The sequence below is a fragment of the Lemur catta genome, chromosome 15 (genome assembly GCF_020740605.2).
Source record: "Lemur catta isolate mLemCat1 chromosome 15, mLemCat1.pri, whole genome shotgun sequence".
NCBI lineage: Eukaryota > Metazoa > Chordata > Mammalia > Primates > Lemuridae > Lemur > Lemur catta.
The window spans coordinates 27758914-27772754 of record NC_059142.1 but is presented as its reverse complement, the minus strand read 5'-3'; the positions used below and the strand labels follow the sequence as shown (position 1 = coordinate 27772754).

The following is a 13841-nucleotide window of genomic DNA, read 5'->3' as shown; positions in this document are numbered from 1 at the left end:
TAATCAATGCCTACAGGTTTCTTCTAATTGCTCCACTGTGTGGATAAACTGTCCTGTTCAATCTGAAAGAATGATTTTTAAGACCACTTGCTGTTGGATCTGGGGGAAAAAAACTAAAAATGGGATAGTATAGACTTATAATATAAAAACAATTCATAAAATAGTATCAGAATATCCAACCTCAAAGATATTTGTATCTTATTTAAAACAAGTTAAAAATAAAATGGACAAAATAGTGTTTTGGTTGATACAAAGGCACAGTTAAAACCATGGAGAAGCAAGACAGCCAGTAAAAAATTCTTTGTTCACTTAGTAAAGTCCACATATATTTCATGTGGGACTATGATGAAAAAAAAAAAAGGTGGTTTTGAGTTAGCAAAACACTGGATGGACCAAGATCACCACAGCCAACAAACTTAGCATTTGATCAGACTCTTAAATTTTATGTTCAATACTAGGCTTCACAATCAAAGAATGAGAGAATCTTTGAAGAATCAAAAAGGTCAACTTGTGTGGAAAAAACACAAACTGTTTTTTTTCTATTCTCTCACCCAACAATCAACACAGAAAACTTCTGTGACCAAATATGGGGGATTTCTACCCACCAACAATCAATCAATTTTGCAGCAGACACCAGCTGGGTGTCCTGTAATTCAATTCCAACAGTACGGAAGGAAATCAAAATATTTCACCCCAAAATATACTTCTTTCATGTATTTTGGAGATAGCTGTTCAGAGGGCCTGCAAACAGAAGTAGCCCTGCAAAGGTGTTTTTGTGGTGGAAATCTGCATCTGTAGAGAAAATCTGCACTGATACAGCCAGGTTTTCTGAGGTCTTCCCTAGTCCTGACCTACAAAAGATTAACTAAGAGTCTGACCCTTTAAAGATCTGAAGATCTGTTGCTATATTCAGGTAGATTCACCATCTAGGAGGGTTGCTACCTGTGAGGTTTCTTATATATAACAAGATCACCTTTGCTAGCCAGGCCTCTTCTCCTCCCATAACCTACTTTGCCACCATAACCTGTTTCACCAAGATTCAAGCCCCCATTCTTTCTATAACCTCAAGATGGTAAATAAGCTTCTGAACCCTACTGGTGAGTGACAGTAATCACTCTGTGGTTCTCCCTTATGTGCACATTAATAAATTTGTATGCCATTTCTCCTATTAACTTCCTTTTGTGAAATGATTTTTCAGTGAAACTTCAGAGAATGAAGGGGAAGTTCTTCCTTGGCCCCTACATTATCTACCTGGAGACGGCATCAGATCTCAGGTTGAGGGCTCAGTCCCAAAAACTATAACCCCATCCATAGACAAAAGTTGCAAGTCCAGGCCTCCAGAATTTCTGACCAACCAGCTTAAAGTTAGGGTTCCCATGACCCTCTTTTTAGGTTCAATTAATTTGCTAACGCAACTCACAGAACTCAAGGAAACACAGTTTACTGGTTTATTACAGAAGTTATTTTTAAGGATACAAATAAACAGCCAGATGAAGAGATACACAGGGTGAGGTCTTGAAGGGTCCTGAACACAGGCACTTCTGTCTCTGTGGGGTTTGAGCGTACGCTCTCCCCCACATGTGGATGTTCTTTTTCACCTTCCTGTAAAACTGCACCTGTTCAGCTATCTAGAAGCTCTCTGAACCCTGTAGGACCTGTTGCTGTCTTCAGGTAGATTGTGTCAGAATTGAATTAGAGGACACCTAGCTGGTGTCTACTGCAGAACTGATTGCTTATTTGTTGGTGGGGAGAAATTTCTCACATTTGGTCACAGATATCTTCCGTGTTGATTCCTGTTGTTGAGTAATAGAAAAAACTCTGAGTGTGTTTTTTCCACTCAGATTTGGTAGCAGCGATGGGATTTGTTAGAATAGCTGTGGCTTATGGAAATGTGGTTTAGGAAGAGAAAGGATCAAAGGGTGGGGGAGGAAGAACTCTTGATTCCTGGGTGGCCAAGTGGTCACTCACAATATGAAGCTATAGCTGTGTTACAAGCACTCAGTTACTAATTTATAGGTGGATCCAACTCCCAGGGAGTTGGTTCACCAGATGCACAAGGAAATGCAAACTAATAAGAAAAAAGTAAAATATTCTTGGGGCGTGGTGGCTCACGCCTGTAATCCTAGCACTCTAGGAGGCCGAGGCGGGAGGATCACTTGAGGTCGGCAGTTGGAGACCAGCCTGAGCAAGAGTGAGATCCCGTCTCTATTAAAAAATATATAAAGAAATTAGCCAAACAACTAAAAATAGAAAAAAATTAGCTGGGCATGGTGGCACATGCCTGTAGTCCCAGCTACTCACGAGGCTGAGGCAGTAGGATTGCTGAAGCCCAGGAGTTTGAGGTTGCTGTGAGCTAGTCTGATGCCACAGCACTCTAGCACGGGCAACAGAGCAAGACTCTGTCTCAAAAAAAAAAAAAAAAAAAGAAAGAAAAAAGTAAAATATTCAATCCCTTGGTTGTTATCTGTGACAGCTAAAATGAAATTAAAAGAGATGCTGGGTTAGACCTTTATGTTAGATCAACCTCAGATTTTAGTCTGAGCTTTGGCCACTAGCTTCAAAGCTGACCCATAAGGGAAAAATTATGCAGGGATAATAGAAAGTACTTCTAAGACCCGTGATTACCAAGAAGGTGGTCAATACACAGGAAGGGAAAAACCAAGTAACTATTGAGACTAGAGGGTCCAGTGTGAAGGAACATTTTATAGGTCAGTATCATCAGATTCCTGAGGAACCTTTACTACCAAAATGGATTGTGAGTATAACTAATTTAGGGGCAGTAACTTTGGTTTTAAATGCTGCAGAGTGGATACAGGATCCACAGCTCACTATGGAACAATCATATATGGCTACATTCAGGAGGTTATTCCTGAGGGAACACCCAGTCTGGTAGACTGGATAAAAGCCACTGTAAAGTCTGTTTACCCTGAGAAGGGGGACCGTCCAGCTCCCCTTATAAATGCCAGCAAACCACCCCAGATGAAGCAGCTAATATGCTTTGTATGCAAGCCATGTGGGATTAGCTTTATGATGACCAGTATATTCATCTGCCGAGTACACCCATTACCCAGATCATGGTAAACTTCTGTCGTTATGGGTGCCCCTTTTGCAAGGGCACCTCATGTAATCTTACTGCTGCAAAACTGAAAGTTCAGGAAGCCTTATCAAATTTGCTGTCTCAGCTCTCTTTAATGTGTCCTAAAGTAATAAAAACCTAATAACCTAATATCAGGTAACCTAAAGTAATGAAAACCTAATAAAAACATTAGATTACTTAACAAGAGAATGGGGAAAGATAAAAGGGAATGTCAAAGGACTCATCCCAGGAAGGGAAAATTTTTTTAAACAGTTATTAAGAAATAAGGTCAATAAAGAAAGCATTGATAGGGAAGAAACTAAGAAGAAAAAAGAAAGAATCATGAGACTCAATCCAGCAGAGTAGAAGTCTTTAGATGGTTCTTAAGAAATAAAGGCTGGGTGAGGTGACTCATGCCTATAATCCCAGCTACTCTGGAGGCTGAGGCAGGAGGATTGCTTGAGCCCAGGAGCTGGAGGTTGCAGTGAGCTGTGATGACACCAGTGCTCTCTAGCCCCGGTGACAGAGCGACACACTGTCTCTCAAAAAAAAAAAAAAAAAAAAAGAAAGGGCTGGGAGAGAGCAGTGGGAAAGCTGACCAACAATTGCTTGGGACATTGTCGAGGTAGGTTAATCAAGGTAAAGATTGACAAAAAGGCCAAGGACCCTTGGCTCAATCCCATGGATGGGAACCCATAGCCTTCCACACAAGTAAAAGTAAAATGGTCTGGGAGTGGAGAAGTTCCTGGAACTATAACATAAAAATGTAAAGGTTGATAGGATTATGAAGGTTGGAATGTTTAAACACAATTTATGTAAAGAAGTTGTATCTCCTTTACCTGACTGGGGAATGTTTCCCTTATATAGTACTGTAAAATAAAAGGCATGTAAATCCACCCTTCAAGCACTATTTATTGGACATGCTAAATGAGAACCAGTAGGACTGCCTGAGCTCATGCAGTGTAGAATAGAAGCTGGAGTGCTGGCAGGGACAAATTCTCCATTTGACAGATAGCCCTTAGGGGAGCGTTTACAGGGCTTATGGCAAAAACCTATGAGCACTTCCCAATAACTACTGGGACTTTAGAGAATTTCCACTTGAAGTGAATTTACTACCTTATGATGGGACGTTAATTGAAGCTACCCCTATGACTGAAGGACATAAAATTGTCTTGAAACCTGAAATAACCATGAGTTCTTGGGTGATGTCAGAGCGCTCTGATGGAGAAGACAATACCCAGAAGAGTACCATAAGATGCACATGATTTATACAGGATCATGCTACCTGGGGAATACAGGGAGAGGAGACTCATGCACAGGGAGCCTCTTCTCCCCTAGAACTGACTCTGGAACTGTGTGATATCCAGGAGCTGCTGGAGTCCACAGTGTCCTATAAACAGCTCTCAACTGACTGACTAAGAACTGCATGGTTTATGAATGACAGTATGAAGGTGAATGGACAACAATGCTGGTTCGGCAGGCTGCCACTCTAATTTTAAAAGGTAAAAACAAATTGGCTTGGTGAACTGAATTGCACTGCTGTTTCTGTAGCCATGATGAAAAAACTGAACAGTAGTCAAAGCCCCTGTGTTTGGGTTTTTACTGACTCCGCAGGCAGTGAACAACGGCTAGGCCATACACTGAGGAAAGAGGGTAATGGAAACCTGGCCTATTAAAAGGATGGCCCCATGAGGCATAGCCCTATGGAAATTCAAGGGGTATATTAAAGTAAGGCATGTGGATGACCATCAGAAGAGCAGCCTTCCAGGTTCTGAAGGTGACTGGAATCGACAAGCATTCATGTGCTGCCTTGATGTGTCATGAAACGAGTGGACATGGAGGTACTGCAGCAGTGCAGAGATGGTCTGAATCTAGACATGTTCCTTTGCACCCTCTCAGACACATAATGCCAATCATTTCTTTAGATCAAAGAACACACTGTACAGTCTATAATGTCCAGCAGTGGGCAAAGGGATATCCTACTCAGAGTAATAGTTTGATAGAGAAGTAGAAAGGGCAATTAAAACATTGGGTATCTAAAACAGGGGGAGATACAAGCATAAAGGACTGGCTTACATACCTTCAAGAGAGTGTACTCACACTCAACATGAGTACGACTAAAGAAGTGTTCCCACCTAGATTTTCCTCTGGTTTTCCAGTTGATCTGGGAAGAGGGGGTGGGGGAGCATGCTGGTGTAACTATGCAATTCTTGCCAAGGGAGGAGTATGCTGATATAGTGATTACACTCTTTTCTTTCTTCCCCATGTCACCTCAACCATTTTTTTCTCTCCCCTACCGGATGCACTAGTCCTAGGACCAGAGCTGCAACTACAAGTGTTCAAAGGAGAGATGATTCCTAAGCAAGAAACTCTAACTACATTTTTAAACCTCATGCCAGAATTTCTAAGGGCCTAATGGGGGTGGGTTGTACAAAACTGGGGTTAACAGTGAATACTGCACCTAGTAGTAAAAATGGCCCACTAGTTTGCCACCTATGTAATCTTACCCTATCTGAATAGTAATGGACTGAGAAGGAGGTACCTGCAGGACTAGTACTGCTGCCTGCAATCTAAACCAGCAGAGTGGTGATTCTAATGTCCCTTCTAAAGCTTATTAATAAAGAAAAGGAAGAATAGTAGCTAAGGGTAAAGGAAAAAATAAATGTGGCGTGAATTCAAGGAAATCCATCATTACATTAACAGACTTCCAGATCTGACCCAATACATCTCTTCATCTGGCTATTTATCTATATCCTTTAAAATATTCTTTGTAAAAAACCAGTAAATGTAAGTGTTTTTCTGAGTTCTGTGAGCCACTCTAACAAATTAATTGAACCCAAAGAGGAGGCTGTGGGAACCTCAACTTGAAGCCAGTCAGTCAGAAGTTCCATGACTTCAAGTTGTAGTATAATTAAAAAAAAAAAAAGACGACGTTCAGAGGCCTAGATTTGTAACTGGTTTCTGGGGGGAGAAGTGGTAGTCTTAGGGACTAAGTCCTCAACCTATGGAGTCTAATGCTATCTCCAGGTAGTGTAGGTCACCCAGCTGGTGTCTACTGCAGAATTGATTATTTGTTGGTGGGGAGAAATCCCCCACATTTGGTCACAAAAGTCTTCTGTGTTGATTGTTGTTGAGTAAGAGAATAGAAAAATCTGTGTTCTGTCTACTTAAAGTGAACACTAAATATAATTAACAGATTTAAAATGACACCTACTAGAAAACAAAAACCCAGACTTTAAATCTCTAAGAAAAACCTGGGGAGGACTACTCTGATATTTACAAATGTTGGTTCTTCATCTTCAATGACATGGACTGAAAGGAAATGGGACATTAGTAGTAGAACTTTTTATTAGACTTGAAAAAAAATGCTACCTAAGAATAGGGTCCATTGACCATTAGGATTCTTACCCTGTGCCAAGTGTGATGATATGTGCCTGTAATGCCAGCTACTAGGGAAACCGAGGCAGAAGGAATGCTTGAGCCCAGAAGTTCGAGACCAGCCTGGGCAACATAGTGAAACCCCTGTCTCAAAAAATAAATAAATAAAAACAAGAAAACAAAAAGGATTCTTACCCAAACGGCTACGCAAACTTTTCTCTCCAGTCATTTCTATAACAAATACAAGTCAGACATCCAGACCGTAACAACATGGAGTAGCCTAAAATCTCAAGATTCCTTCCTACCCTATAACAACTCGTCAGGCTTACTCTCTTCAAAGACTGAACTTTAAGGAGGCTCAAAGCACCATGTACCCCAATAGCATACAAAAACACTTACCCATCAGTGTTATAAGCTTATTCTTCAGTTGTGTGTCTAACCGTGCAATCATCATCTCCACTGCATTCCTAATTTCCCGAACACGTTCATCTTTTGCATTTCTTACAGCTTCTACATTTCTTTCCTAGAAGATAAACATGTAAAAATAACTTTAATTGGAGAATTTTAAAAACAGAAGCGAAGAGACATTAATGCAATCACTGCAATTATTCCTTTTCTTTCCAATTTTTTGTAGAGACAGGGATTTCACTATGTTGCCCAGGTGGTCTTGAACTTCCGGTCTCAAGCAATCCCCTCCCACCTCAGCATCCCAAAGTGCTGGGATCACAGGCGTGAGCCACTCACCGTACCTAGCCTCCCAGCCTGAAATTATTTTTAAAGTCATTTGATTCCCTCTGTAAAAACTGTAAGTCAGTAACAGTATTTTTAAATTGTTCATATAGCATAAGTAACTTGTGGCTTTAAAAAATTCTGTGCATTCAATTCACAATTGCAAAGATGTGGAAACAACCCAAGTGCCCATCAATCCATGAGTTGATTAATAAAATATGGTATATGTATACAATGGAATACTACTCAATTATAAGAAACGATGGTGATCTAGCACCTCTTATATTCTCCTGGACAGAGCTTGAGCCTATCCTCCGAAGTGAGGTACAAGAATGGAAGAATAGGCACCACATGTGCTAGCCATCAAACTGGCATTTAGTGATCAACACTAAGGTGCTCACACAGTAATAATATTCTTGGGGGGTAGGGGAGTTGGGGGTCGGTAAATTCACAACTAATGGATGCAGAGAGCATTGCAGGGGGGGAAAGGGCATGTCTCAAATCATGACTGGGATGTGGCAAAGTCATAACATGTGACCAAAATGTTTGTACCCCCATAATTTCCTGAAATAAAAAAAATTAAAAAACAAAAAATTCTGTGCATTGAACTGAATCAGTTTTAAAAGACTTTTAAAAATAAATAATTAAAGCATAATAAAGTATATATGTTGACAGTTAAACAGAAAGATTTGTAATTATAAAAAACTGATTTAGGTAACATAACACACAACACATACTCGAAATACCAATCATCCCTGTTAGGAAACCACTTTTCAAAAACAAAAAAAATAAAGCTAGTTCACATAGTAAAAAACCTTAAAACGAATGAAATTTTTTAAAAGACCAATATCTACACTAGTTGACAAAGATTTTTTGTTTTTGTTTTCAGAACTAAATACAAAAAGAAAACAATAGGGTTTTCCAAGATTGCAGAATAGTATATGTAATAGATTTCAAACTGGTATACCACAGAAAATAAAAAGACGTATTTCTCATACTTACTATTATTATATAAATGCAAGCAGTGAGAATCTTCACCTACAACACTCTCCTTAATGACCATATTATAATATTGCCAACAAAAAGTAACAGCAAAAAGGTAGTTAGATGAAGGCCAAATAGACACCATCCAAACTGCTTGTATATATGCAATTCAAAGACACCATTTTCTACATAAAGAATGTTATAAATGATGATTTGGTTATTGATTCCTTAAGGGATAAAACAAAGATGACATCTGTTCCTAAATTAGGAATGATCCACAAACCTCAATGATAACTGTCATTCTGGCAACTTTAAACAAAATGTACTCTAGGGTTGGGCGCGGTGGCTCATGCCTGTAATCCTAGCACTCTGGGAGGGCAAGGCGGGTAGATCATTTGAGCTCAGGAGTTCAAGACCAGCCTGAGCAAGAATGAGATCCCGTCTCTACTAAAAATAGAAAGAAATTAGCTGGACAACTAAAAATATATAGAAAAAATTAACCGGGCATGGTGGCGCATGCCTGTAATCCCAGCTACTCGCTTGGAAGGCTGAGGCAGAAGGATTGGTAGAGCTCAGGAGTTTGAAGTTGCTGTGAGCTAGGCTGACGCCATGGCACTCTAGCCCGAGCAACAGAGTGAGACTTTGTCTCCAAAAAAAAAAAAAAGTATTCTAAAAATATATTTAGAACTTAACTGTTTACAGCTTATTAGATTTTTCCACAGAAATAATATAGTGTAATAAATAGCTCACCAAAGCTGATTGACCCATACAAGATCTGAAGAGTAGTGTTAAATTATTTTTTCAATGCTGTGGATTTCTAATTCAGGACATCATAAATAGTCCATTCCTTGGTAGAAGAAACTCTTCCCAAATCAGAGGATTCAAAGAAATATATAATTTAATGATTCTGCAAAAGTCAATATTGACTCTGTAAAAAAACAGATTTCACAGACCTCTTTAAGTCACTAATTGACTTTCTAATTCTGCAAAAGAGGCAATTCTCTGGCTCTAACTGCTTCCTTACAGACCAGGGCTTTGGATGCCAATTCCTCAGCTATTCTTAAGTTGATGAAATTGACTATAGATAGATCCTATATAATTTGCAAATCTTGAAAATCTTGATTTCGACATCTGATTGATTTATACATATTACAAAATATATGAGTATAAAAAGGATAATGATCTTTAACAGTAACCTTACCACTTCTTGAACTAGGCTGATCAGTTCCATGAGACGCCGACGAAGTTTGGCTACTTCTTCATTCACTTTAGTGACATGCTGCTCATAAATTTCTGCCAAAGGTTTAAAGGTATGTCCACCATGCTATTTAAATTAATAAGAGTAGTTTTAGAACATTTTACGTATTTTATCTGCATTTCTATTCCCTTGTAACATTCCATGAACACTAATAAATTGGTAAATATTTTCAAATGAATTCTATCTTTTTAGCTACCTTTATTTTGTTAAAGCAGGCCAATGTTTGCTTAAAATCATTTGGCCACATAGGAACTCTTTCAAGATTGTAAATAACGTACTTCAGCAAAATATTCATTTACCTAGAAACTGACTCATTAGAAAGAACCAAAATCCTTAACCGTGGGCCAAACCATCTGCCACAACCTCACTCTTCTCTCAGGCAACACTTGCCTTCTTCAATGTCCTCAAACTTCTTTCTACCAGGCCTTTGTAAAAGTTACTCCCTCTTATTCAAAAATAATTCTCCATCTTCTGTTCTCCATCTCTATACCTCTTAACTCCTACTCTTCCTTTGGGGCCTAGGTCAGGCTTACAGGGTCAGCTATGGAAGGGTCAGCTTCCATAGTTATGTACTATGTATTCTCATCAGCTCTCTACATTTATTCTTCAAATTTATTACATGGCTTAAGTGTAGAATTAACTGTTTGATATCGGTCTTTTCATCACCAAATCCCGAGTCTTCCCAACAGCTGAATGAATTAGAAAGACACCTGAGGGAAAAACCCAGGGCACATCATCAACAAAAGAATCAAACCCATTTCCCTTGCCACAAAGAGTTACCATAGAGATGGAATGCTAATACAAATTAGTCTCACAAGTCCAATTGCATTCAACTCAAAAAACAATTTTTTGGAGCTAACAACCTAAAAAGAATTTTCTATCCATTTTTAGTATTATAACATATAATTCTCTTGACTGGTAGAACTATTAAATTTCTATTGTAAGAAACTTCCCATAAGAGATAAGTTCTTACTAGAATTTGTCTCATCTAGACAAAGTATCTCACTATGGTCTCCAAAAGAAAAAAGATGTAGATTTTCACATGTACACTTTAAATATGGAAAAAAGTTTCCACCGCCTCTTACAGAACCCGTCCATTTAACTATTAAATTGTGAGAACTTAATTTTTTTTCTAGTCAGCACATTAGTATGCAAATTCTAACAGAACTGAATTCTACTCAACCAATTTGGCCTGCCATTCTCTATGTGAAACATACTGACTGATGCCCACAGAATAATCAATTCTTATGGCTGACTACTCTAGATTTCTACCCATTTCTGCTCCCCCTAACACTTATTTTTCCCACTAAGAATCTATTGTGTTTATTATCAACCTATTTATGCCAACTGTACTTATTATTGTAAGTAAATCATTTAATCAAATATTAAATAGAATATGATGATAAAATAAGAAGCTGCTTCTATGAAAACTAACTTGAATGCTTTAGACCTGATTGAATGCTTTAAGGTAGATTCCCTTAAAAAACTGGCTTTTAAATTAGAAAAAATAAACTAAACGATAAAATAAAATTAAAAAAATCTAGGTATCTGCACTCATCTTGTTTCATGAGTTTTTAAGTTCTTGCTCCATTTAAAAGAAACCAAAACTGGATATCATGGCCAGTATATCAGATCAACTGACCTTTAATCCAAAAAAAGGCCTTGATCCTACAACAAAAGATTTGCAAATGAATACAGTGTAAATTATTTAAGTACTAGGTTAAAATAAAACATTTATGCTAGAGGTAATCTCTTACCTCAAATACCCCACAAAAAAGGTTCTTCTGGAATAACAGAAGGTACAGTATCTTTAATAAAGCACCTAAAAAGCAGATGCATTTTAATTTTCATTCTCTAAAATAAAATGATACTATGTTCTATTGTATCTAAATCAAACAATTATTTCAGTGCCTTCAAGTTTCTAACTAAAAAGAATATACTAAATTTGTTCGGCTCACCATTCCTCCCCAAAGTGCACACTGATGGCAGATACACTTCTTACAAGTCCAGCAAAATACACTAAGTTTTTCATGGTGATTTTCACATCTATACATTATGAAAAGAAAATAAAGTTATAAATTAAATAAATTAAAATTGAAACATAATTACCTCAACAAATTCCTAAGCTTGAGCAAACAGGTCAGTCAATTTTAAACAATTATATCTCAGCAAACAATATAAAATGTACTCAATGTGTTCTGTGAATTAAGATAAAGAATTATATATGGAGGCCGGGCGTGGTAGCTCACACCTGTAATCCAAGCACTCTGGGAGAGTGAGGTTGGAGGATTGCTTAAGGCCAGGAGTTCAAGACTATCCTGAACAAAAGCAAGATCCCATCTCTACAGAAAATAGAAAAATTAGCTGGGCATGGTGGCACATAGTCCCAGCTACTGGCAGGGGGCGGGGGAGGACCAGGGGTTGAGGCAGAAGACTTGCTTGAGCCTAGAAGTTTGAGGTTGCAGTGAGCTGTGATGATGCCATTGCACTCTGGCCTGGGCACCAAAGCAAGACTCTGTCTCAAAAAAAAAAAAAAAAAAAAAAGAATTACATGTGTTTTTTTTAGAGTACTGTTTTTATTAATCTGGATTTTATAATCACATGCAAAATGAAGATTTGTTTCTAAAAAAACGTACAAATATTGCATCATTTCCTAGCATTTTAGGCAAGTGCTCAATAAGCAGATTGATTTTTGCGTCTATACCTACCATGCACAAATATTTGCCTACATGTGGTCAATGATAACAATAACCAGGACATGGGATTAACTGTACAATGTAATGCCAGATCCAGCTAGGTGCATGGCTCATGCCTGTGTAATCCCAGTACTTTGGGAAGCCAAGGTGGGAGGATCACTTGAGGCCAGGAGTTCAAGATCAGCCTGAACAACATAGCAAGACCCCATCACTACAAAAAATAAGCCTGAACAACATAGCAAGAGCCCATCACTACGAAAAAATAAAAAATTAGCCAAGTGTGGTAGCGCATGCCTGTAGTCCCAGCTACTCAGGACACTGAAGCAGGAGAATCGCTTGAGCCCAAGAGTTTGAGGTTGCAGTCAGCTGATGATATCACTGCACTCTAGCCCAGGAAACAGAGCAATACTCTGTCTCAAAACAGAAAAACAAACAAAAGAACCCCACACATACAAAAAACTAGATCCTCATGGCAAACGAACAACTCAAGTTTTCTCTTAAATTGGATATGTGCATGCAAAAGGAGGAAATTTAGTTGTTGTGGACTGAATTGTGTCCTCCCCCAAAATTTGTATGTTAAAGCCTTAACCCCCAGTGTGACTGTATTTTCTAATCAAACCTTTAACAAAATAATTGAGGTTAAATGAAGTCATAAGGGTGGGACCCAAGTCCAACAGGACTACTCCTTATAAAAAGAAGAAGAGACACCAGGAGCGCACACACAGCAAAGGCCACGTGAGAACAGAGATAGAAGGTGGCTGCTGTGCACAAGTCAAGTAGAGAGGTAAGCAACACCAGAAAACAACCCTGCCAACACTTTGACTTGACCTTCTACCCTCTGGGACTGTGAGAAAATAGATTTCTATAGTTTAAGCCACCTAGTCAGTGGTATTGTTATGGTAGCCCTAGCAGACTGATACAGACCCTTACTTTACAACCTATACAAAAATGAACTCCAAGTGGACCAAAGACCTGAACATGAGAGACCAAAAAGTGTAAAATTTTTAGAGAAAAACATGGAGGAAAAGCTTCATGACATTAGATTTGGCAGTGATTTCTTGGATATGACACCAAAAGCTCAGGCAACAAAACTAAAAATAGAAAAACTGAACTACATCAAAATTAAAAACTTCTGTGCATTAAAGGTCAGAATCAGCCAGACACAGTGGCTCACATCTGTAATCCTAACACTTTGGGGAGGCTGAGGCAAGAGGATCGCTTGAGGCTAGGAATTCCAGACCAGCCTGGGCAAAAACGAGACCCTCTACAAAAAACAAAAAAATTAGCCAGGCATGGTGGCATGCCCACATAATCCCAGCTTCTCAGGAGGCTGAGGCAGGAGGATGGCTTGAACCCAGGAGTTTGAGGTTACAGCGAGCTATGATGGTATTATTGTACTCTAGCCCAGGAAACACAGGAGAGACCCTGTCTCAATTTTAAAAAAGGTCATAATCAACAGAAAGAAACGGCAACCTATGGAATGCATGGAATGGAAGAAAATATTTGCAATCAAATATCTGATAAGGGAGTAATATCCAGAATATACAAAGAACTCTTATAACTCAAAAAATGAGATTAAAAAATGAGCAAAAGACTTGAATACCCATTTTTGCACATGAAAAAATGCTCACCCATCACCAATTACCAGGGAAGTACAAATCCAAACCTCATACCCATTAGGATGGCAGCTATCAAAAATAAAAAGAAGTGTTGCCAGGAT

General features: G+C 38.6%; 1 protein-coding gene across 2 annotated transcripts in view; it reads right to left on the bottom strand.

Moving 5' to 3' along the window:
- The window catches only part of TRIM37 (tripartite motif containing 37), a 127149-nt gene that overhangs the window by 95212 nt on the left and 18096 nt on the right, over window positions 1–13841 (bottom strand). For both annotated transcript variants that reach the window (XM_045525642.1, XM_045525643.1), the window contains exons 5-7: window positions 11384–11471; window positions 9369–9491; window positions 6854–6977 (exon numbers count right to left, since the gene is read on the bottom strand). In XM_045525642.1, coding sequence (XP_045381598.1) covers window positions 6854–6977; window positions 9369–9491; window positions 11384–11471 — 335 coding nt within the window. The remainder of the gene's footprint in view (window positions 1–6853; window positions 6978–9368; window positions 9492–11383; window positions 11472–13841) is intronic.